Source organism: Sceloporus occidentalis, unplaced genomic scaffold (assembly GCF_023333645.1).
Source record: "Sceloporus occidentalis isolate IW3139 unplaced genomic scaffold, rSceOcc1.0.p SCAF_3, whole genome shotgun sequence".
Taxonomy (NCBI): Eukaryota; Metazoa; Chordata; class Lepidosauria; order Squamata; family Phrynosomatidae; genus Sceloporus; species Sceloporus occidentalis.
This window is the reverse complement of record NW_028316983.1, coordinates 101,945,936-101,972,675: the sequence shown is the minus strand read 5'-3', so window position 1 is coordinate 101,972,675 and position 26,740 is coordinate 101,945,936. Positions and strand designations below refer to the sequence as shown.

At 38.7% G+C, this 26,740-nt stretch overlaps 1 protein-coding gene across 4 annotated transcripts in view; it reads right to left on the bottom strand.

The window, feature by feature from the left end:
• The window catches only part of DPYD (dihydropyrimidine dehydrogenase), a 594,441-nt gene that overhangs the window by 303,310 nt on the left and 264,391 nt on the right, over window positions 1-26,740 (bottom strand). For all 4 annotated transcript variants that reach the window (XR_016280498.1, XR_016280499.1, XM_089515658.1 and 1 more), the window contains 3 exons: window positions 13,739-13,846; window positions 10,855-11,024; window positions 3,282-3,492 (listed from right to left, as the gene is read on the bottom strand). Coding sequence is in view for 2 of the 4 variants with exons in the window: in XM_089515658.1 (XP_089371784.1) it covers window positions 3,282-3,492; window positions 10,855-11,024; window positions 13,739-13,846 (489 nt within the window). In the remaining 2 variants the exon portion in view is untranslated. The remainder of the gene's footprint in view (window positions 1-3,281; window positions 3,493-10,854; window positions 11,025-13,738; window positions 13,847-26,740) is intronic.

Genomic DNA, 26,740 nt, shown 5'->3' with positions numbered 1-26,740 from the left:
TATAGGTTATAACCAACACCTTGTATTGTGCCCAGAAACGAATAGGCAGCCAGTGCAGATCTTTAAGCAAATATGTAGCATCACCGTCTACAATGAATAGATTTCTTGCTGGGGCTGTTGCAACTGAAAAGTGATTCAGGGCAGTGAAAAAGTGGGGAAAAAAATCTTAATCCATGAAGGGCAAAAATGTGTCCATAGGTCCCATTATGAGAGGAATGAGGGCTTGTAGGAGAGATGAAACCATTTTAGGATGCTCTAGATCAATGGTTCTTAACTCTTTACATAACAAAAAATATATAGGTCCTTCTAAGGCATAATCATATTTGATCTAGAGCAGTGGTTCCCAATCTTTCTAATGCTGTAACTCTTTGGGGGTTGAATGACCTTTTGATGGGGGTTGCCTAAGACCATTGGAAAACACCTATTTAATTACAGTTATGAAGTAACAACAAAAATAATTTCATGGGTTTGGATCACCACAACATGAGGAACTGTATTAAAGGGTTGCGGCATTAGGAAGGTTGGGAACCACTGCTTTAGATCAAATATAATTATGCCTTAGAAGGACCTATATATTTTTTTGTTATGTAAAGAGAGCCACAGTAAAATCTCTTAAATGACATTGTTGGTGGAGCTGAATAAATTCAAAAGAGGATCTTTGAACAATGCTGTAAATCCCTTCCCTTCACAAGTACTGAAGCTAAAATGGTTTCCTTGCATGTTTTTAAGAGTAAAAACTGCAACACTCACTGCCACAGGAAAATTACAAAAAGAATATATCATGCCAAATTACTTGCAAGAAAACAGAATGGGGAGATTAAGGCTCTGGTTTAAAGGGTTGGCCCAGGACATGAGGTGAATGGCAAGACTGTTCCTTTCTTCATCATGTTCCATGTACAGGAACCAATTTCAGGGTGCCAGCACAACATTCCCCATGATATCTCAGAGCAGAGAGACGTAAGGGCTTCAATTCACTTGACACTAAGTTGGTCTGTCCTCCCCCACACCAACACAACTACCTTCAATTGGTGTTTTAATTGGTGTTTTAATTTAACTCACTCTATCTAATGGCAGGACCAGACATATCTTTCAGAATGTGACTCAATTTGGCAGTTTTCACAGTCCTGGTATAGCTGGACCTCAGAGGCCCAGTTCTGCTCAGAAGATCCAGATGTGCAGTCTGATTACGATTCTGATATCATTGCCTCCTAATCTCTCCCTACTAACATATTTCTACTTATTAGAAGTAGCAAAAATGTCATGTGAACACTCTCCAACAAAACTTGAAACAAAAACTAAACAAAAACCAAACTTGTAATCTTAAAAGCAAACAAATAAAAAGTCAACTAATGAAACCAGGAATTTAATCATACTGCTGGGTTCAGCACAGTTTTTGTTCACCCCAGGGCTATAATAAAATAGGATAAACAGAATAAGACCACTAAACGGATTGATATTGCATTACTGTCAGGTGAGACTATGGATGCTACCGGTGTGATCTAGTGAATCTATATTCAGCATGCTATGTATTAACCAGGCTGTTCAAATATGCTCTTATAAGCTCTAATTAAAGTTAACTTCAGCAATCAGGGCTTCATTACTGATTCAAGTGTTGTCTTTTTTTTCTTTAGCACATCAGCAACAAATCAAATTCTTATTGCAACATAATATTGGAATGGGTAGAGAAGCAGACTAAACCTATGGAAGACAGGGAACTCTGCTAAATCACATCTAAAGACCTTATAGTCCCTCCTTGGAGTGTGGATTTGTTTTGCAATAAATGAAAATTGAACTTAAAAAAGTGGCCCTTTCAGTTCAATTTCTTATTTATTTCAAAACAATGCAGAGGAAGAAAAGGCGATTCTTATTCATTCTCATTTGTGTGGAGCAGGGATGGAAAACACTCTCATTTTCACTTTCTCTTCAGTTCACATATTTAGTTTATTTATTTATTTATTTTAATTTTATTCTATAAAACCAAGGGAGATAAAGGGGGCAAAACATGACAAGTCAAAGCTAAATATTACATTTGAATGTTTTAGAAAACATCAGGATATGGAAGAATGTAAACATTTTAAACTTTGTTGAATAATGATGAAAAGAATCTTGGACTGAAGATTATTAAAATCTCACGTTCTTTCCATCTCAGATACTAAATTTGCAAATTTTGATACATTCTTCAAAAACAAATTGAAATGATATTCTCACCCATCTCCATTAGCCAAATCCAATAGCCACAGCTATGCTGTCCAGACCATAGAAGGGACAAGGTTATACCTGCCTACCATATATGTGTTAAAGGGGGAAGTGCCTCTGACATGCAAAGAGGTAGAATCCTTAATTCATCATTGGCTGATGGAATACTGAGGGACAACAACATTTTTTTATTTATTCAAAGTTCCATGATGTACATATCACAACATTTCTTCAGTGCAACTTGTGCAAGCTTCAGAAGCTAACTTCATGACACATTTACCTTTCATTTCATTTCCACCCACAGTTTCAGCTCTCAAATGTAGATTTTTGTTTTGTACATTCTTTGCATTTATTCAATGATCAGCTAGCATGAACTACTGGGGTATCCACATTCATCCCACAATCTAAGGGGATTATTGTAATTGCAACAATATCAGTATTGTTTTCAGGTCCAGCTCAGGTGGCATTTAAAGCTGATCTATCTGGGTCAGTCAAAAAAAGGAAAAAAGAAACTTGTTTCTATTTTCCCTGATAAGTTTGCAGGTAAACTAGATGATGTAAAAATTTAGCAATCTGCTTCTTCTATACATGAACAGTAATACCATGGGCCCTCCCCATATGAGGGGGATCCATTCCGGACCCCCAACTCTGCATATGGGGAAAACATGTATGCTCAAATCCCATTTGTTTTAACGGAGGAGTGTTCTGTGCACGCCATTATATTCCTGGCAGCTTAAGCTTTCATGTAAGGTTAAAGCCGCATATAGCACGCCCGCGTATGGCACGGACGTACTGTATGAGCAACACAACGGAAAAAAAATATTTTTATACACATACACTCAAAAATGAACAATTGATATTTAAAAACAAAACAAATGGAACATGCAACTATATTTCAGGCTGCTTTATTCATTATTGTCGTCTAATTATTTTGATTATTGTCTAGTTATTTCAATTTATCAGCAGGTGTTCAACATTCCTTTTAGAATCTTCTTCCTTTTGGGCTTAAGTGGAAATTAACTTTTCTTTTAGACTTAAAAGTGTTTATATTTTGCCAAATCACATTTCTTATGATTGAAAGTTACCTTTAGGGTCACTCAGGATTGAACCGAAGGCACTGATAACCACATTTGTTTTCAAACGGACAACCTGATCGTGGTCTTCCTTCCAGTTTCCATCTTCTTCTTGCTCAGTCCGAACAAATTCCATGGCAACAATTTTCCCTCCTTTCACTACAACCTTCCGAGGAGAAAGGAAAGGCAGGAATTCACACTTTTCTTCCTTTGCAAGGTCCATCTGGAGGAAGTGGAAATAGTTTGTTAAAAGATTTCAATTTCTAATCACTGTCATTAGAAATTATTATATTATTAAGATTTGCAGCTTGCTCTGAGAGTGGGATTCATGTGACCAATCAAATGCTGTTGGATTGCAAATCCTAGGACCCTAATCTGCATGACTGATGGTGAAGGATCATGGGACTTACAGTTCAACATCATCTGGAGGGCCACATCACTCCCATTGCTGCATTGCAGATTCCAGTATTACCAAATGAGATATGTTTTAGGACATGACTGCAGTAATATTCTTTAAAAAGAGAACTGAATCAGACCATCTTTTAGGGATTTAAAAATAATGAAAACACTGTAAAAATGTGATTCTTCAGTACTGGGAAACTCTAACAAGAATCCTGTAATGAAGAAAATGTTGCAGTTCAAGACATATCCTGTGCAAAATTTATATATGGCATTTCCCCCCCAGAAAATGACATTTTCTGTGTAGTAATCAGCATTTTCTGTGCAGAAAAAGCTGTTTTCTGCAAAACAACAATAGCCCACATTTGAATTTTTCACTGAACAAGTTCCCAATGACTGCACTTTCTGAATACAAAACAGCATATCCTCTATGAAATCATTATGATTATGATTAATTTCTGTGGATAAAATGGTTCCTATATATATAAAAACTATTTTATGTACAAAATTACCACATGAAATTTGCACGGAATGTCCTGAACAGCAAATATTCCTTGAAAACAGCACAATTTTCAAATACTTTTTTTTACAGCAATAGGAAAATTACTAAAATTACTCATTGCTTTCTTTGAGTATGAAATTACTGAATATTTACTTTACTGCTGTCCTTTTACCATCCTTTCTGCCACCCAACACTTCATGAATTGCAATACCTTTAACTAGCAGCCTCTGGCTTTTAAGTCCCCAACTGGCACTGGTTTGTCTTTTTCAAAGACATATGACAGGCTTCTTTGAATGCCCCTTTGAAATGTATAAATGTTAGCAGTTAATGAGCTCCCTGATATCTTACAAATATAGCAGTGGAGAGCCAAACCATTGGAGCTTCAACTGAAGTCTCCTGCTACTCTAGGGTTTCTCAGCTGACAACGTAGCTGCGCCATGGAACTGGTGGAAGAAAAGATAAAAGCTATATAAGCCATTTCTATGAAAGGAGAAAAAACATTCAAGCTATCTATGGAGCCACTCATGCAAGGAGTGGACAACAGGGAATTTATACATTTGTTTTATCTCTTTTGGGGAATGAGGCATAGAGGTGTATGCACCACTCCGAGGTGAGCATAGAGTCTAGCTTTACAGCTGCCCTGGGAGTAGTAGACACCTGCAGTCACACCCAAGAAAGCAAAATTGTTGAGAGAAAGACTTGAAAGAAAGCTATGGTTGTTGCTTCTTTGCCTTGTATATACTTGCAGAAATGTGCAATTTGCCCCTGTGGTATAGTGGAATTTTTTTTACTTCAGGCACTCATTGCCACAGCCACTCTGCAAAACAAAGAAACAAAACAAAACAAAACAATCCTCCCAAAATGCAGGCAACTGTGTTGATATCTGAGCATATGCATATATCATATGCACACATAGGATAGATCTGCACTCCAGAAATAATTCAGTTTGACACCAATTTAACTGCCATGGATAAATGCAATGGAATTCTGGGAAATATAGTTATGTGAGACATTTAGCCTTCTTTGTCAGAGAGCTCTGGTGCCCCACCAAACTACAAATATCAGGATTCCACAGCATTGAGCCATGGCAGTTAATGGTTTCAAACTGGATTATTGTATATGGATGAAACCATATACAAAAATAGTAACATATTTGCTGCAGGGAAAATCCATCCTTAGAGTGGTAGATGACATTAGCATGCAGGCTAATAAAAGTGTTTTGACCCTGGAGTCAAAAAAAGAAACTGCTACAAGATTTCATATCCGACCAGTCCTTTGACTTGGTATCACAGAAGATTCAAGAGGAAGACTAAAAACTCTAGGAAGCAATGCAATTCCTGAGATTCCCTTCGTGAGTCAAGAGCTGAATAAGAGAACAACATGGCCCTGCACACCACTGTGCTATGTATTTACCATGGAAGGTGGAGAGCATAAGAGACAAAAATGGAAAGATGTACCAAACTGGCTAAATTCATGAATGTAAGCAAAGGAGTCCGAAACAGTAACTACAGTACTAGACTTAATACAAAAATGAGATGGCACTGGACAGTACTGACGATGACATGGCTCTCTTCCTCAGTTCACAAAATTTGAAATTTTGGGATGCTGTGTTTCAGGTAAAAGGGGAGCTTTGATCACTAATGCAATTCATGCAACAATGACAGGACACTGTTCCTGTGCACTTCCAGAAAACAAAGGGAACCTTTTGCAACAGGAAGAGCTCCAAATCAATTTGTGGGAACCACACCTAAAGAGGTCAAAGTGACCTCAACCCTGAAAAGCACATCCAATATAGCCCAGTGCACATTATTTATGAACACTAATAGCACAAAACAGCCAGCAGGAAAATGAAGCACTGTAATATCTAAAGTGAGAAACCATGTACACTGAATTCTGTAATTGTCACAGAAAGGAAACAGAGAACGTATAGGTGAGTATTAATAGATAGGACTGAAATTTCATCCAATTTTTTAAAAAAAAGCACAAGGTTTTTAAAGCTCTCATTAAAGAAGTGGAGAATACTGACTGTATAGTACAACATTTTTTGAAATCATATGGAAAAATTTTCTGGGATGACAGATTTCTAAAATCGGAATGACAGGCCAGAAAGAGAACCAGCACATTTGCTAAAACAAAACTTCCAGATATCACTATACAACCCAGTGTAAGGGTGGTTTCAAAGGCTACAGAGACATGATAGGAACAGCAGAAATCAGTACATCCTAGGTAAACAGCAACATACTAGTTGAAAAAACCCACCAGGGAGACTGCAGAGCTGTCAAGTGAGTGCTGTTATCCATTACCAATGAATACCGAGACACTGGCAAAATCTTACAAATTCTGATGAGAAGAATGAATTCTGGCAGAGTAGGGAAGGTCATTGAGAGCTTCAGTATGCTCTCTACCTTTCCTACAAAATTTGATCAATTCTGGTACCTTTGGGAATCAATGCAATGCAAACATCTTTCAGAAAAGCAGAATCCAAGAATGGACTGAAAATAACTACAGATGGTATTTCAATAGTACACAGGAGACACAATGATGAAAAAGATGAACAGGGTCAGAGGGATATTACAAGGTTTTCTATGGAAACATAGAGACAAAAATATTTAAACTAAATCCAGCTTTAAAAACAAGAACAACAACTGAAACACCAAGTAGTAACAAATCTTGCATGCAAACCCTTGTAGGTTAAACACATTTAAAGAGAGACTGAGCTCAGCTGGGTCATTGGCCATGTTATATCCTTATTTGGCTCCAGTTCTGGATTAGCAAAACAATTTAAGAGACAGGATGTTGTGAAAATAGGAGAGCAGCCATAACAGCAACAATAATAAGTTTAATAATAAATAATGAAGTTTTATTTATATGCCGCCTTTCCCATAGGATCAAGGCAGCTTCACAACATTAGATAAAACATAAGATACAATGATGTTTGACCCTAATTTTACAGCACTTTACCAGGGAAGTACTATGGCTTGAATTGTCACAGTTGCCTTGGAAGAATCAGAGAGTTTTTCTCCTGAGCAGGGACAATTCTCACTTCCAAATCTGTGACAAAGAGATGTGAGAAATCTGAAAATATACAGTAACAACCAATTTTTGTACCCTGTGAGATTCTGGTAACAAGACAGAATTCAGCAAATGTGTCCCTCCCAAAGCAATGGGGTGATTTTGGGGAATGGAAAACAACTGCATTGGTTGGAAAAGGGAGGACAATGTGTTGTTTATTCATTTACCATGTTAATGTATTATGTAAATGGTATCTTGCTGAATGGTGTTCCACTTTTTTTCCTGAGTGGAAAGTGTATTTATTAAGCTAGCACCTAATATACCCGCCTCAAAACTCTTGGAAAGAGGGAATAGGAAGAGGGGAAGATGCTGCTTGTTATGCTATACCAGTATGGTAAAGAAAGGGACAACATCTCTCCTTCTGTCCACTTTTGTCAATTTCATTATTTCTGCCTCCACACCCACAAAAGGGAAGGGGTCTCCCTTGTTTGACTGCCCCCTCCCACCCCACAGGATGGGTGGCAAAATAGGGGAAAGCTGAAATAATAGCCATGTGAATTACCAGCAGATACAGGGGTATAGAGCAGAAACAGCAGATACAAACGAGTCCTTGAACAGATCAAGCCTGAAATCTCCTTGGAAGCCAAGATGAAGAAACCGAGACTGTTGTACTTCAGCCACATCATGAGAAGGCATGACCCATTATAAAAGATAATAATATTAGGAAAGGTAGAGCGTAACAGAAAGAGAGGAAGACCCCATGCCAGATAGATAGACTCAATCAGAGGGGTCATAGGAATGAATCTGATGGACCAAAGCAGAGCAGTGGAAGATAGGGATCTTGGAGATGTCACCTCCACAGAGTCACCATGAGTTGGGATCGACTCAGGGCAGTTAACAACATCAAGCGAGGAAAGTTATATTTGCCTTATTTATTAACATTCTAGAGAAGAAGACAAAACAATATCTGTATATTTTGCGCTAACATTCTCAACTAAGAGCTTTGGTTAAATATGGGGCCTCCATGGCATAACTACCTTGAGTCTTTTGACTTTCTTACTGCCACTGTTCACAGTGGATCCAAAAATTATCATTCTAGTGTCCAGCCACTGCTCCCATCCCCATGTTATGATAGTATATGATAATGACTGGTTAATATCAACTGTCCATCACTAGGAAAATTGCTGCCATGCAAAATAAGACACAGAAGTGAAAGACAAAAGGAGTAAGGACTACTGATTTTACCATTCTTGCCCTATCTTGATCATCCAGTGGGAGATATGTGACTGCTACCACAAACACCAACACTTGCTTTTCATCCCTTCCCTGATGTTTCACTCCATCCCCCTGAGGTATCACCAAAATGACCTCTTCCAAGTTTGGTTGGTTTTTCCTTAAACACTGACCTGCTATTGAATTAACCTGATTATAAATTCAAAGAAGGTAAGTTATAACAATCAACCCAGCATCTGATGTTCTAGTATGGTTCAATTTCCTTCAACACTAATATGAAAGTCAAAGCAACTAAAAAAGGATTACTCAAAGTGGATGTGAAATATAAATAAGATTTTAATTACCTTTACAGACCCAAACATTATGGTCCATTTTGTTCCATGTTTGTTGATTCGTTTTGAGAAAATGTCTACCTTTTATAATTACAGGTATTTTAAGAGGGATGTAATTCATTAGCTTAGTGAAAAGACATATAAAGACTATGTTCAGATATATCCCACACTTTGGGCATTAATTTGAAGGCATTTATATAGCCATAATGAACTGGGATGTACTGTTCTATAAACTATATGAGCTACAATCTGATTTAGTTGATATTTAGGGAAAAAATTGCAAACCATATTTCTCTCCAGTAAAAGGTGGGGAGGTATACACACACAGGGGACAAAGGGAATGCAATTAGAATTGTGCTGAACAAATAAGTGTGTTTATTGCATTTCTTCAAAACAATATTTCCTAAGTTTTAACATTATGGCTGCTCCATAATATAAACCACTGTTAAATTACTCTTCCTTCTGGTTCCATTTATCTTTTTGGTGAAACATTAGGTTTCTACAATCAACACCTACATCTAGAAAGGGCTACTTCCATATATATATATATATATATATATATATATATATATTTCCACCATAGTATAATTTTAAGCTGCATGAAGGTTTTTTGGTGAGAGAAAACATTCCCTATCAATGGCATGAACACAGTGTGAAATAAATAAAAATGTCAGGCACCTATTCGTGTTAGGACCAATTCTAGAATAGATGAAATTAAGTGTTCCCCATGGTTGGAAGAAAGGCAAAGAACCCACCATGCTAAAAGTACTGTTACTCTTAGGCTGAATCTACACTGTTAAAATAGTGCAGTTGGACACCATTTTAACTGCCATGGCTCAATGCTATGGAATTTGTAGTTTTGTGAGATATCTAACCTCCTCATCAGAGAGTTCTGATGCCACGACAAACTACAAATTCCAAGAGTCCACAGAAGGGAGTCATGATATTTAAAACAGTATCAGTGTATGGATTCTGCACACAATATACAAAAGAAAGATGAGAAGGGTGACAAGGGATACTCAGGTGATATGTAGTGTTGCCTCTGCACCAAGGAGAACTACTCAAGATGCCCTGCCTGAGGGTCCTCCCTCTGGTATGACACAGTATGTTAGGATAAAACATTACATACAGCTTTGGGTAGCCTTCTCTGATATTTTATTTATGTCTTGCTGTTGTTGTTTTTAAAGAAAAGTGGTTATTCAAAGGAAGGGTGGGTAAAAACAATGTAATTTGCTTTTCTCCTCTGCTGGCCATGATTCTGAACAAACTCTGCCCTCTCCCTTTCCTAGTTATTTTTTTTCCTCTAGTAGGGAAAAAAGATTTTTAAAAGTCTAGTGTAGGGTGGGGAAAATGCGACCTGTGCACTGCTTGCAACCCAGTGTCTTTTTTGCAGTCTCCCCCCCAAAGTCTATAGATCCTTAACTTAAAAACAGCAAGATGAAACATCATCCCCAAAAGACCACCAAATTGTGGTGGAGGGGATTTATTTGCTTCTAACAACGTGCCACAATTCATGGAAAAAATGCCTCAAACTGGCAAAAAAAAAAAAAAAAAAAAAAAAAAAGCTAAAGTAAGCTAACTTAAAATTAGTTTCTGAAGTAGCGTGCTCTGGGGAAGCACAGAAGTGAAAGTGCTTTTGTGCTCAGATATGATGCTTCGTACATGGTCACTTCCACTAGTGTCTGCAACTGTTCCCTAAGCCTTTGGAAGGCCAAGAGATAGAAAAGGAGGTTTTTGCTGCAGACCAGAACCACCCAGACACTGGTGGAGCAACAGCTATTCTAAGCAAGTTATTTTATATGCCTCAGCGACAGAGCACATCCATAAGGGTCCTGAGCTAGTAGTGTGTCTTCTATTGAGAGAAAAGAAGCAGCATTGTGGTGGGAGAGCCAAGTAACAAGTAAAAATGGCCTGAGGTTGTCACTACGCCTTCCCCTCCAAATTTCAAACTCTCAAGGCTACTCTTTGTTACTCAAGGCAAGGGAATGTTTCACACTACTGTGTGTGATGTGTAGTGTGGCCCTGAACAATAGCCATAAATCAACATTTCATACTTGAAGGTATTTATGATTAGTACTTGCAGTGTTGCAAGCTACTTGAAATTTACCTCTTCAGGGACAGCCCGTATATTAGTAAATCCTTTTCGGAAGACCACAAAAACACGGCGAGCTCCACAGCGCAAAGCTGATGTTGCACAGTCAAAAGCGGTGTCACCTGCTCCAAGAACAATCACCGTTCCTTGTATTGATGGCAATGGAGACCGACAAGCACACATTCCTGAATGATGAAAGGAAAACCCCATTTTCAAGGAGAAAAGGGAAAAAAAAACCTATTTCTGCATGATAGCTCAAACGACACTTGTACTCGGAGCAGTGTAAAATTGCATCTTGCCGTTTCCGAGCATGGAGAGTCACTATCAAATTATTTTGCTTCATTGAAAGACAGTTTTATTCCCACTTTTAAGATATGCTCATACATGTAATTTCATAGTCAGTACCTTTAGCAGCATTGCTTTCCTGTCTTGGAAAGAAATAAAGTACAATGCACTCTTGAGAGAGAGAAAGAGAGAAAGAGAGAAGGAAATTGTAGGGCCTTGTCAGATTGAGTGCAACTACTCTGAGATCCTGGTATTCAAAAAATTAAACCTTTGACTCTTTTTTGTAAGCCTCAATATTCTTTCAGAAAGAAAAAGAAAGGGGAGAAAAGCCACAATGCTTGAAAATCTGTGTATCGCTGTATCTTGGTCACCTAATTCCTACTCAGGACTTTGTCTTTAATTTTAAAAAAAAGTCTCCAGAAACATTCATGTATTATTGTTCATTTATTTAGTTAGTTTAAATTATTTTAAGGAATAAATTATTTTTAAAATATAACTTTTGAAGTGGTAGTGATGCAGTACTGAGTAACCAGTGGGGAGAAGAACCCTCACCATAGTCATGTGATGGTAGTAAATAATGACTGGGAGATGGTTTCTGGATCAGAAAGAATGGCTGTGATTCTGGGCATCAAAGAGGCTCCCACTAGTAGACTCAACAGACAGAGCCCCATGGAAAATGAGGGTCACACTAGCGTAGCCCATAGACAAACCTCAGAACTTTCAGCAAAGAATGCAACTTGTGATTCTTTGTGGCATCCCCACAGCATCATTGCCAGATCTGTAGGCATTACATTGATTTATATGGATCTGACTGCATAACAGAAACAAGACTGTAAGATTATCATATTCCTTGGAGAAATTCTGAGGTCACCTTGTTGGCAGGATAGTGATGTGGAAATGTTTCCATATTCAATTTGCAATTTTGCCCCATTTGAAATAAAAATGCTAGAATGAGAAATATGACACTTGACACAACATGAGCATCCAGCATTGAGAAAAACAAACAAACAAACAAGCAATTGTCCAAAACATACATAATCCATACAATGTATTGCACTTTAACAACAGGCAGAATGCAACTAACCATGGATTAAACAAATTACTGTAATTTTTAAAATGATACCATAAATAGCGCAAACCTGTAATCTGTAGGGTTTGTCATAGTTTCACTCAGAAGTGTATGCTTTTTAACCATATCATCAATAGTCTATAATTCTTAACTTTGTGTTATGGCAGTCCTGAATTTTCACAGCAAGGGCATAGAACCACAAGTATCAATTTCTTTGAAGAACAAAAAATCTTTAAACACAGGTCTGTGAATACTATTCGTTTGGGGGAAAAATCCTTGTTACACGTATGGATATATAATATACAGAAACCTTTTTCTCACTTCAACACAGTGTATAGCCAAATTATTTCTCCACATGGATATGTATTTTAAGAGCTGATCAAAATGTTCACTAATTTTGTTGTGTGTGTTGGGGAGGGGAAGATATGTTTCTTAAATATGCTGAAGGAACCCTTTTTATTTAGTTGCATTTTTCTTGCTATGTCTCATTGTGACATGATTCCTGATTGGCTTGACCAAGTAACAGGCTTGCCATGTAACCAGGTAACACCAAGCAAATTGAATGACACTGAAACAACATCCTTTCAAAGAATCTGTTTTTACCATGTTCTTCCAGAGCAGAGGATACAACTTTAGAAAACATCAGTTTAGAGGTTTCTCTCCCATGGCTATTTCATAAGAATCATTGTGTAGAGAACAACAAAATAGCTCTTTATGATGTTACTCTTCTTTTTCTGCAGTGGAGAATGGTCACTTTTGAGGGGCAGCTAACATCTAGAAGATTTCAGCTACCCAACGGCCTTTGCGTTGAGCTAACTGGGTTGTGAAGCATGCAAAGAATGGAATTTATAATTGTAGATAAGACAAATTCTATATGCCCATGGATGGGGATATGCATATTTTAGAAGGGCCATGGCTTTCTTTTTTCCTGTGACTAAATTAATAAATGTAGGGGCTGTACAGACCACCCTAAAGGTCTGCAGCCACCCCTTTACTGGCCGGATCGGTGCTGTGGCAACTGCATGCTGCGGCACTGATCCAACCTCCATAGAGCACAAAAAAGAGCCGGAAAAAATGGTTCCTTTTTGTGCCCTCAAAGGGGTGCCATAGCTGCTGCCATGCACCATGATGATGTCCTTTCGGCGCTGTGCCATTTGAGCATGATGCCAGAGGTGCATCATTGTGGTGCGCACCATGTAGACCGGCACATGCCACAATGGCACCCTGCCAGTGGCAGTAGGGCTTGGAGCATGTGGACGCGGAGCATCTGAGAAGTGCATGTGGAGTCCTAAGGGCTCCTTGGAGCACAGGATGTGAGTGTTCCAATACTTGAAACAACAGGACATCCATACAATTCATACAATTAAATATTAAATTGCTTATTGTTTTGAAATTAATATCACTGTTTTAATGGAGTGGTTTGTATAACACATTATGCACATCACAACATGGGATATAAATACTTCATGTATATCCCCCTTCCCCCCCCCCCCCCCAATTCTGTATTAATACAGAAATTCAAATTAATACAAAGAAAATAACTACCTGGTTTACTTGCCATAGCCACCAGGGGCAAGAAGTCTTTAGATGTGTAAAATCCTTCATCTATTCCCAGACCTTGAAAAACAGATTCTCTCTTTGGTTCTGGAAGACCTAAAACAAAAATGTAAATGGTGAATGAGCTTTTGACATTAACTATAGGAAGAGAATGAGGAGGATATATTCATCCTATCAGTAATTAGACTTTTTGCAATCTCCATATATTACAAACATATGTTCAAGGTATGTTATGTATATTCCTGACAATCCTGTAAAGTAAGCTGTTAGTGTTATTATTGTTGTTGATATTACTGCAGACAAATGGTGGGGGTGGGCAGGAACTATGACTCAGAAAGAATGACTTCATAGCAGATGGAAGATTTCAACTAAGAATGTCTGTATTCATAGGTTGTCAAAACACAATTGTTTTGGAATCTGTATTATTTTCATACGTGATTTGCAAAAGGACCTCTTCGTTTAAGTATACACATTTCAGCACAAAAAAGTAACCTTACAAAATTGAGTCCATCTCTAGTTGTTAACAGTTTTGTACACATTCAAAAATATCCACAAGGTGAGATCTTAAGTGAGACAGGAAAGGAGCTGGCACTAAGAAAGCCATCTCTTGATTATTCTGGCAGTTTCTCCTCTATATTGTGATAAATACTGGTAACTTGCTATTGGAAGGGTTCTTACAGCCACAGATGGGCAACTGTAACAATTATTTACCAATCATCATGTCTACACAATAGCATTTTGTGGAAATTAAAACTCTCTTGCATCATTTATGACATAGTGGTATACACCAAGGTCCATTTTGCTTGAACTGGAGCTCTTCTCTGGTAGAGTTAAGACAAGAGGTATTTTACAATAATGAAGGTGCCTGGAAGATATGTGGATCTCAAGCCATCTGGACACACAAACCTGGATGCCTGCCACATTTATTGCCAAAAGCAATCCATTCCATCACACTAGCAAAAAAGAAGATGTAAATCCCTGCAATCTACAAAAACAAACATGTGTCAAAATAACTTGGCAGGCCTTGAGCACGTACCTCCATGGGGATGCTAGTGGAGGAGAGAAAATAAAGGTTCATTCTGTTTTCCATTCAGGTTTGATTTGATTCCTTGGTCCAAGCTTGTCCTAGCTGCCATCTCGATCTCACTATTTCAAATTGGTTTCAGACCATCTGGTGCTCTTTCCCCTCAACCATTAAAAAAATGCATCTGAACTCTTCAGTGGACTTTTTTTTGCTGTTTTCTCTACAGTTTTCATATCCCTTTTGTGATTTATGTTTGTTGTTTTTGTTGTTATTTGCCATCAAGTTGACTTTTACTTATGGTGAATTTATGAATGAAAGGCCTCCAAGATCCCCAATCAACAAAAACCATTTTCAAGTCCTGCAAACTTAAGACCATGGCTTCATTGATTGACCTGTAGTGGAGTCTCCATATTTTCCTACTGCCTTCCACTTTACCAAGCATTATAACCCTGTCCAATAAGTTACATCATAAAAATCGTGGAATTATAGCATTGGAAGAGTCCACACGGGGCTGTCTAGTCCAACAATCAAGGCACTCCCAACAGATGGCCATTCAACCTCTGTTTAAAAACATCCAAAGAAAGAGATTCCATCACACTCCAAGGCAATACATTCCACTGTCAAACATTTCTTACTTTCAGGAAGTTCTTCTAAATGTTTAGGTGGAATCTCTTTTTCTGTTGTTTGAATCTATTGCTCCATGTCCTAGTATCTGGAGCAGCAGAAAACAAGCTTGCTCCATCCTCAATATGACATATCTTCAAATATTTAAATATGGCTTTCATGTCACCCCTTAACCTCCTCTTCTCCAGGGTAAAAATGCCCTGCTCCCTGAGTTGCTCCTCATATGGCATAGTTTCCATTTGCCTTGTTATCTCCAGCACTTGATAAACTCCTGCTCTCAAGAATACTGTCTTCCTCCCCCATGTAACTCAGTTTAAAGCCTTTTTGATCAGGATTTTTGAGATTCTTAGCAAAAATGTTCCTGCCACCTGCTGCGAGGTGCAATACATCCCTTGTCAGAAGTCCATTTTACTGAAATCAAACTATGGTTCAAGAAGTCAAATTGTTCCTGAAAGCACAATCTGTGGAGCCACTTATTCACCTCCGCTAATCTTTTCTCCCTTCTTCGGACAGCATGTTCTCTGAGGACTGGCATCATCTCATGATATGTCCAAAGTATGACAGCTTCAGTTTCATCATCCTCACTTATAGCTGTTATATGATACTGCAAGCCTACTGCAAAGACGTGTATTTTCAGATTGTATACAGGACATGATAAATAGCCAGCAAAACCTTGGAAAAATAAATTCTTTGGTTTAATAGGAAATTTCCCTGATCAAGCTTTGCTGAATTTTGTCAGTCTGCACTGTTGTAGTCTCTCTGAACAAAAATATGACAATGAAAATTCATATAAAATTTATATAAATTTTAATTGCACAAATCTGCATTTTAAATCAGTAATCTCAACTCAACCCCCACAGAGATGTCCAGGAAACTTGACACATATCTTCCTTGAAAATAGAGGCAGAATACCTATGAAAGCCAATGTTGTGTGATACTAGAACAAATGTTAACATGGCATAACCTAAGACATAAGTATACTAGTTGTATCCAATGCAACAGGACTGCAGGGAAAATTCTTTGCCTCTTCTTTATTGCAGCCCCCTTTGCCCATCAAAACCCTGCTCTTGAGGGATTGATCAGGAAAGAGCAAGAAGTTACAGTGAAAACCTACTCACATAAGCCATTTCAATCCAGTTTCCAACTCTTAATTCTATACTTCCCACAGCACATCCCTAGGCCTCTCTTGGGGTCCTTGATCCAAAGGAAAGACTCTTCAGATAATGCAGAAGGCTGTAAGAAAGAAGTGCGGGCAAAGATTTTGCCCTTGCATTTGATTCCCACTTTTGCTCATGTTGTATTGAATACAACCCACCATGTTCACAGAATCACCAAATGTCATCATTGTGCAATCCAAGTTTCAAATCACAGGGAAAGCCTTTATACATACAATACAACTTTTCATTATAGTCATTCCCAAAACATAGTGGAAGAGAGGGTGGCGGTGTTCCCCTTTCTTGCTTTCCAAAGGATTGTGATTAGGCTACTGTTAACATGTTGCTTCAGGTACAGGCCATATTCTTTTTCCGATTCTCAACACCTACTCATTGTGAATGAGTTTGTACCCTTTTGCAAACATCATTTCCAAAAAATCATAGGGGGTTCCAAAACATGCAGGAGATTCACCCCTGTTATTCTACACACCCACCCTCAGATCAGCAACTTGTTTCCAGGAAAAGGGGATTTGTAGTAATTCAGTCTTATTTCTGAGAGAATGTAGTTTCTCAGCATCATCGTTCTCTTTCTTTCTCTTTCTCTCTGTGCAGAAATGCAGAGGTGGATCTGACTAAAGACTTGTTAACACAGAGTATTAGGAAGCCCTGGGGGAAAGCAATTCCAGAGGGGAAGAAGGCTTATTAATAAATTAAGAAGAAAATAAAAATGATGGTTTTTAAATGGCAAAGCCATTAAGCCGTTCTTTTAAATCAGTTTTTAACAAGGAAAAATAAGCAGATGTAACTATGTACAATTAAGAAAGTAATGGCCCAGATCCTGAGTTGCAGTTAAGACTTCCTCAGCGCAGCTTCTGGGAGGAGCTGTATAGGTGTCTTGTACTTTATCACACAGCTGGTTGGGAAACAAAGGATTTTACTTTCTTGAACCATTATTGTTAATTGGGAATTTGCCTCTCAAATGGCTAAATTTTGATGTCATTGGCATATCTGGCTCTCTATGAATATAAAACACTCTGATGAAGTCATGTGTGTTTAAAAATAATACCGTATGTGAAAAAAGACGATAATAATGATTATGATACCTGGGAAGTAACTTTGGTTGTTCAGTTCGCTATTTTTATCTTAACACATACATGAAACTTTTATTTTGAACTCAGTTGGAAAAGATAGGTAATAAAACAGAAAAAACAAGATTTAACTCATGATACTGTTGTAGAGAGAAAAGGAGTATAGAAAATAAGTACTTAAAAGATGAAAATTGCTGATTTGTATATAATGAGTGGTCTTGAAGAAAGAGTTAAGAGCTAAACAAGATGGGGATTACTAAGCATTTCTTTGGAAATGTAAATAATGTTATTGAACCATGGCAGGATTATATATATGACTCACAAATCAAAGGACAAATCACATAGGAGAGAAATGGAAACCACATAACTATTATGTCTTTTAAAAATAATTTTATTCTGCCATCGTGAGTTCCTTTTCTGCAGCTTTTTGGGGTTGAACAATCTGAAAAAGGATAAAGCTGGCACCAAACACGTCCTCCCACCTCCCTCTCCCTTTCTGTTAACATACGCATGTACAGACACAGACAGAAAACCTATAGCAACTTCTACAACTTTCTGAGTGATGTATAGGTTTTCATTTTCATTTTTAAAAGGTTGAGGAACAAACAGGTAGACATACACATACTTTTAATAATTAAAATAAATAATATATACAATGTTAGACAAGCCAGTTGAAGCATGTGGGTGGAAACAAGCCTGACAGCTAACCAACATTAAATTTTATGGTTTGTGGGTCCATCACAACAATTGCAAATCCAGGAAGGAGCCAGATTTCTGCCACTGTGTGTGTGCATGCACATGTGTCTGTAGAACCTGCTACAACATTTACAAAACTGACTCAACAATAATGAAAATATAGGACATTAGTATCTAAAAAAGTGAGGTGGAAGCCACGATATAAGATGTTGGGAACAACTGCAAGCAATTTTCACATTGCAAGCAATTAAGTAAATTATGTTGATATCAGCTACAGTATTTTGTTATAAATGTGTAAATAAATAATATCTCCTTATCAAAATCCCTAAACCTAATTTAACAGCCAGCAGCTATATCAAGTGAAGAAGATCTGTGTAACTGCCACTCAGGGTGCAAGCAGGATTACATTTCCACCCCCTTCTATCAGCAACTGAGGCATCAATGAGGAATTGCAACAAGAGGCCAGCATTTGACTGTTGCTGCATGTTTCACTGGTGGGAGGGGGTTTAAAATATCATCTTCCTTGCACCTTAATGGGAAATTGAACAACCTTCTTTCACCTGATGTTGGGTGCATCTACACTGTAGAAATAATGTAGTTGGTTGCCACTTTAACTGCTATGGCTCCATCCTGCAGAATCCTGGGATTTGTAGTTTTGTGAGGAATCCATACTCTTTGACAGAGGAGTTAAAACTTTGTAAATCTAAAGATAGCAGGTTTCTGTAAGATGGAGCTTTAGAAATTAAAAGTGGTGTCAGACTGCATTATTGCTACAGTACAGAGGTACCCATGGTTAGTGGCTATTACGATGGGCTGAGGGGACAGTTACGACTGTGTCAAGATGTGACTGTTACTCAAAACACCGAAGGTACAGATCCATAATTCTAGGTTACAAATATGTAACTGCAGTACACAACATCTTTATGGTCTTGCAATGTGAAAGGAGTATTAGGGGGTGCTTTCTCTCAGACCATTTAATATTTAAAATCTTTTGAATGACACTTGCCATATAAAAAGATGCAGGTAACCTCCTCTAGGAAAGATCTAGTCCCAAGCAGACTGGAGAGATCAAGAGATGATAAAGAGCAAATACTGTCATGCTAGAAAGACCTTATTTGGTAACTAACAGTGAACAGTAGAACATTTAGAGAGAGATAAAATATTGATAGATAGCCATGAGAGAAACATTAGGGAATAAAGGAATCAATAGATGGGAATAGCATAACTGAGAACAAAAACACAGATACATACAATATGTGTTTAAAAACAACAACAATGAGAGAAATACCATGTAAGGGGGAAAATGCTATCTGAGAGAGAGAGAGACATAATTTGGCTACACTATCTACACAAACACATTTTGAAGAGACATTGGAAACCCTGGCCTTTGCTGTTAGCATAGAATAGTCAGTAAACCATGCAGGAATCACTTATTTTGGTAATACAGATGATCTCAAGTGGAGAGGTTACAAGGCATTTTTAAAATTTAGATCACACAATTTGTTTTATCATCACTAGGACCAGGGATGTAGCCAGGATTTTGGGAAAGGGGGGGTCCAGACTAAGTGTCACCGTTTTGAGACTGAATGAAGGAACAGAATCATTCAGCCCCCATTTCTTTCTGCCCCTGCAAATACCAACATTATTATTATTATTATTATTATTATTATTATTATTATTATTATTAACCTTTATTTATAAAGCGCTGTAAATTTACACAGCGCTGTACATACAATCTTTTTAATTGGACGGTTCCCTGCCCTTGGGCTTACAATCTAGAAAGACATGACACAGAAGGAGAAGGGAGTGGTGGTGGGGAAGGGGATGAGGGCCAGCAGTTCTTCTCTACCTCCGAGGCCGGAATCAGGGGAGATGGACTGGAGGGAAGGCTTGGCTTCTTAATGGATGGTTAATCCTCTTCCAGGGAGACCTGTTGAAGCTAGCCTGCCTCTCTAGTAGGATAATACATATAAAATACATAACAATACAGGAAATGATTCAATAAAACAGGCAACAAAAGAACATCAAATAGCAAGTGACAATTATGCAATGCCTGGGAACACTTCTCGGAACAGGATGGTCTTCAACTCCGTTTTGAAGCTGGTTAAAGAAGTGATGGCCCTTGCTCGCAGGGGAAGAAGGTTCCAGGAGTGAGGGGCAGCGAGTGAAAAGGGGCGAATCCAAGATGGGGCAGAGGAAATCCTGGGCTGGGACAGCAGACCTTGACTAGCAGAACGGAGGGCCCTGGTGGGAAGGTGAGGAGAAAGAAGGTCTGATAAGTAAGGTGGGGCCAGCCCATGGAGGGCTTTAAACATCAACAGCAGGAGCTTGTACTGAATGTGGAGAGGGAGTGGGAGCCAGTGAAGGGATGCCAACACAGGAGAGATGTGGTCAGAGCGGTGGGCAGAAGTGATAATTTGTGCAGCTGAATGCTGGACAGAAATTAAAGGACAGAGGTGAGAAAGAGGAAACCCAGCCAGGAGGATGTTACAGTAATCAAGTTGTGAGATCACTAGGGCATGGACAAGAATCTTGGCAGTGGAGGCGGAGAGATATGGTCGGATTTTGGCAATATTGTATAAAAAGAATCTACAAGCCTTGGTCTGGATCTGAAGGATACATGACAGAGAAGAATCAAAGATAAAACCAAGACTGCGGGCTTGCTGGACTGGTTGAATAGAAATGTTGTCCACAGAGAAAGAAAAGGAGTGTTGAAGGGTGGACTTAGGAGGAAAGACAAGAAGCTCCATCTTGGACATGTTGAGCTTCAAATGCTTATGGCGCATCCACTGCAAGACAGCTGTGAGACAAGACAAAACTTGCTGTTCAAGCCTTGGAGAAAGGTCAGGGGTGGAAAGATACAACTGGGTGTCATAGGCGTACAGATGGTAGGAAAAACCAAAAGAGCTAATGAGTTTACCTAAGGACAGTGTGTAGAGAGAAAACAGAAGGGGACCCAGAACAGAACCCTGGGGAACTCCAACATATAAGGGAACAGGAGAAGAAGTCTGACTGCCTGTGACCACCTATTTGAGTACCCTCAGAAAAGTGTCTCTAAGGGCCCGAACACACAGGCCAAACTTTGGAGTTATGCTGATGCATACGTCCTAAGAAACCAAAAGCAATGCCAAAGCCACGCTTCAGTCCTAAGCACTTGAGCACAGCTGTGGTGCAGCTTCTGGACTCTTTAAGATGCATGTGTCATTTACACAACATACCTTCAAAGTAACCTGAAGCAGCTTTATTTTGGCCTGTCTGTTCGGGCCCTAAGTTACACCATTGCATATGAAGTTTTTTCACATCAACAAACTACTGTTCTTTTTCACATCATCAACAACAACATTTTCCATTTTCACAGTAAACAAGAGCATTCATCAAAAGTACACAAAAACACATATTCTACATTCAGTTTTCCTAAGAATCACATCATGTTCAATAAGTCTGTTTAACAGTGTTGGGAAACTAACATAATAATTACATACAAAAACATGTCTAATTCCCAACATAGGGCCTGAACAGACAGGCCAAAATAAAGCTGCTTTGGGTCACTTTGGAAATATGCTGTTTAAAACACACGCATCTTAAGAGGCCAGAAGCTGCTCCAAATCTGCACCCCAGTCCTTAGGACTGAAGCATGGTTTTGGCACGGCTTCCAGCCTCTTAGGACGCATGCATCATTTAAACAACATACTTCCAAAGTGAACCGGAGCAGCTTTATTTTGACCTGTCTGTTCCGGCCCAAAGGGTGTATGAAATTCTTTTTTAAAAAGCAAACACCAGTTCCCTGAAATAACTAGACACAGGCGAGAAGGAATTTATAGAGGAGATGTGCATCATGTTAGCATTTCCTTCCACTAAAAGAGAAAAAGTCATTTTCAACATTACATTTCACTATTTTTATTTTAAAAACCTATCCTCATCATGGAGAAGCATTATAGGAAAGAGCTACAATATTGTGACTTACCAACATACACAATTTGTTGTGGGATAGAATATATCATTTATAATATAAAGAGCTCTGTTTTCAGCAGCTCCGCATAAAACAATAGTTTAGTTTCAAATGGGAGTAAAAATACACGGCACTGTGCTACTGTAATAATGGCATGCTATCAAAACATGTTTTGTATCAAATGTCCATTACTCATCATATCAATATGCTAATCTAATTTTGCCTCCACCATCACACCCCTGGGGCAAAAATGGACTTGTGTTCCAGAGGAAATGTGCAGTCTTCACAGTACACTGTAGACATTTTGCAATTTAAACATAAAATATTTATTCATGCTGGAAGACACAGTCTCATCCTACTCATTCATTAAATATATTTATTTGAGAACAAATCTTTTTGATGGAATACTTTGTAAGGAAAAGCCCTAGGACTAGCAATGTCACCACTAGGCAAGCGATGGAAGGCTGATGTCAGTGACAGATAGCATGGGCCACTGGATGTGACAGCTCACGCCTGCAGGATGTCCTCTGATGGGTAGTGCATGAAAAAGAATTACAGGTAAAGTTTGCTTTAAGTGCCGAAAAAAATGAATATTTATGCAGTTCTTTTGCAAATGGGAATATTTCATAGGGAACAGTTCACATTGTCTTGTTACTGGAAGAATTTGGCAGAAAGAAGCTCACATCCATAAAAGAAAAGAAAACAAAAACCACTAGCCCCCAGCTATTAAAATTCATGTCAATTAGAACAAAATGAAAACAGAGAGAGCAAGTGACATCTCTAAGTAGATATCTGGTGTACAGTTATTAAGATTTGATTTTAGAAGATGAAGAGAGCTGAAGACTTCGTAGGGAATAGCAGGTGACCAGTAACTCTCAAGGTCAGGCTGACAGAAATTAGCATACTAGTAAGCTATTTTGGAAGCCTGCATTTTTTAAAATGCCTCCCCTTTCCAGCTAATTTTTTCTGTGTTGGCAGTTTGGTGACCTCCCATTGAGAAGTTCAATAGAATAGGATATTTACTTCCTGCTTCTTTTTTAGTGTTTGGGGGGATTTTTGGTTTTGTTTTATTGGCTTGTTACATATGTTGATGGAGATAAGTGTTTTAATTACTTCTTTAATGTCTGTGCTTTTGTGTTTTTTCTCCTCCTCTCTCTTTATTTCCAGCTGTTGAGAAAAATGCCTCATCTCCACAGCAGGTGGCACTTTGATGCCCCCCCCCCAAAGCCTAGGAATATTTATTTTGTAATATAACTGTTTTTATACTGGTTTTTTTTAAAAAAAAAAGTAGTCCTATTAGTCTCTTGCAGCAGAAAAAAGAAGAAGGAATGTGGCAGCACCTTTAAGATTAACTAGCTGTTATTTCTGCATGAGCTTTGATTATTATAATGCATTTTGTTGTCGTTGTTGTTGTTAACCACCTTTGAGTCGATCCCAACTCATGGCAACTCTGTACATGAAACATCTCCAAGACTCTCTATCATCCACTGATCTGCGAACTTGTAAATTCATGCCTGTGGCCTTCCCAATAGAGTCTATCCATCTGCTGTGCGGTGGTCCTCTCTTTCTATGATCCCACTAATGTCTTTCCTAATGATGCCTTCTCATATCCAGAACTCATATTACCATGTTCAAATCACATGAGGCATCCAGGAGGATTTGTTGATCTGTTTGGAGTCCTTGCAGCACTAAAGTGGTATTTCCCTTTGGTAGTACATGCTGGAGCTCGGCAATGGCCATAAGGTGCAATTGGATGATTGAAGAAACATTGGATTTGGGGTTTATTTTCAAGGCCAGTGGTGTGTCACCTCAGGATTGGGTTGGCACATCACACCACCTCACCTTGGAATTCTTCCCAATACTGGTGGCAGTCATTACATGGGCAGATGGCTATGCCAACAAAATAGTGTATTTCTAGCACAATAAGCACACAGTATCTGAAGTTAGTAAAATACAGTCTTTCCTGGTTGGAGAAGATTATGAGACTCGTACGCTGGTTTGTGCTGGAGAAGATTATGAGACTCGTATGCTGGTTTGTGCTGGGAGATGCTTGTTACCAACACTCAAACACACACACACGACTAGGAGAAACACTGGACATCAGCTCAGGGAGAATGACATGTAAGCAGTTGGAATTCATTAGAAGAGCAAAGAAGGGCTTGTTGTAAACATCTGCCTGTCCTCCTAACAGTATTCATCATGTGGTCTGATATGCTGGAATGGCGCTGCTAAAGAGTTGCTGATGGAACAGACATTGTGACTGCAAAGTGACTCCAGCAACTGAAGAATTTGTAAATCATGCATAGGGAGCTGGATGCATAATCATGATATTTTTTTCAAGATGGACACTCAGTGTCAACTAAATCAAGTGCATCTCTCAGAATGAGGCCAAGACACATAACTATACACACTGCAGTTGTGTTGGTTGCAGCTTGCAGAAGGTATGGCAAAAGGTGAGACCTGTGTTACCCAAAACGGAGAGGCACTGGCAGGTCCCCACCAACTTTGTCAGTTTCTCTTTTAAATGTTGGGGGAGTTTGCTCAATTTGCTTAGGTCAAAGAAGAGGCTAGGTAACGTGAGGATCATTCCACTTATTTATACTCGTACTGAGTTCAGATCCTATGCAGAGGTGGCATTTTCTTTTCTTTTCTCCACTGCAGTAACCAAACTAGATACCAAAAAACCTCAGCAGCAGCAACAAACAATTGTTATCGGCCTCTGTATTTACAATTTCTCTCACTACTTAAAATTGGCATCCATTTAATTATTTGGTTGATCAGTAAAAGCAGGTGCTTAATCAATGTGATTTTATTTAATTTTGGTGGTTGATGCAACTAAAAAATGCCTTTGTATTAACAGATCTATGAACAAAAGCAGTAAGAATCCAGATTCCTCTTCACAGAATTTTCCAAAAAACCCTAACATTCGCTTTTGTTTCCTAGCATGTCATCTGAAATGTTGAATCCTCCATAAGGGGAAAAAAGTCTCAGCGGATATGGCCAAAAGGTGATAATTATTCCAAGCCTCTGGGAGATGAGGTCAGAAAGCACAAAGGCAGAAGGCATACAAGTCATGGGAAGAATGCTGATGAACTTGAGTTGAAGGGTAAGAGTGAGACGAAAATTAGAATGAAGTTCCTAAGAACACAGGCCATGTGATCTGTGTTGACTTGTTTAGTACATTTGCAAGTGTTAAAAATACTTGTGAGTTGTTCAGACATGCAGGGATATCATTGTTTGACTAAAGAATACAGCAGGCAACAGATGCTATGGATCTTATGCTTTAAGTGTACCATGTAAAGGCCAAGTTACACATAATGATAAGCACATAGTTCGATGCAGCAGACATTTTTTTCAGCTTTAAATAGCAGCCCATCCTTCTCATACACACACACACCTCTGTGTGTGTGAGAGAGAGAAAGAGAGAGAGGAAACAAAAGGTCAGGGCTGTGGAGTATGGGGAGTAGAGCTTGAACCTTTTCACACCACAGTCCCAATGAAAACACAATTACATATTTGTTCATGGTTTTGGGCATACAAAAGAACCTATCTCTCTTTTTATCTCACTGTTTCTCAGTATCAAGAGACAAAAGAACATCTCTGTAATGAAGGGGTGAGTGTGATCTGGAGTCTGGAGAGCCATACTGAGTTGGGCAGCTCCTCTGAAGTTGGACTAAAATCTAAAGCAGATTTGCCACCACTGTCATGAAATTCTGCCTATCTTTGCCGTCGTACAATTTAGAATCTCGGGGGTGTTTCTGTGTTTGATTTTGTTTCTTTTGACAAAATCTGTAGCTTAAAAGAACCTGGAATATGCACCATATTCTGTGTTCATTTCCTACACTTCAGTGATTCATATATGTAGCTTTGTCGTCTGTTGCATTTCTGAATTCCTTCAGCATATTCATCTATATAACTACAGTAGTATGAAAATCAAGCAAAATGGGACCAATCTCAGGAATTTTGTAAGCACAGGTATTTTAAGGAGGCCATTGAAAAACCTCAGTGGGTCAAAACTGGTGCAGCCAGAGTGCTGACTGGAGCTAGTTGCAGGGAACACAACCTGCTCAAACAAGCAACCTTGGGTTCTGTCTCAGGAGAAACCTGGGATATTAAATAAAATAAAATAAATTTCCAGTGCTTCCAAATCCAGAGGGCCACATTGAATCTTCATGGCAACCATTTTTATGGGTTTTTAGCCATGCTGAGTGAGGGAAGAGTGTTTGGTTTTGGGTGGGATGCACCCAAAGCAGAATCATACAGCCCTGGAAAAGGTGCCAGGGTATTTAGGGGGATCAGCAGACATTCCAAGGGCTGCACTAGATTCCCAAAGGACCACATATAGCCCATGGACCACACAATTTCTAGCCTGCTTCAATGCAATACCAAACATGAGATTTTCATTTTGAGTGCCATAACTATGAGTAAGCACAACAGCTATGAAATATATACAAT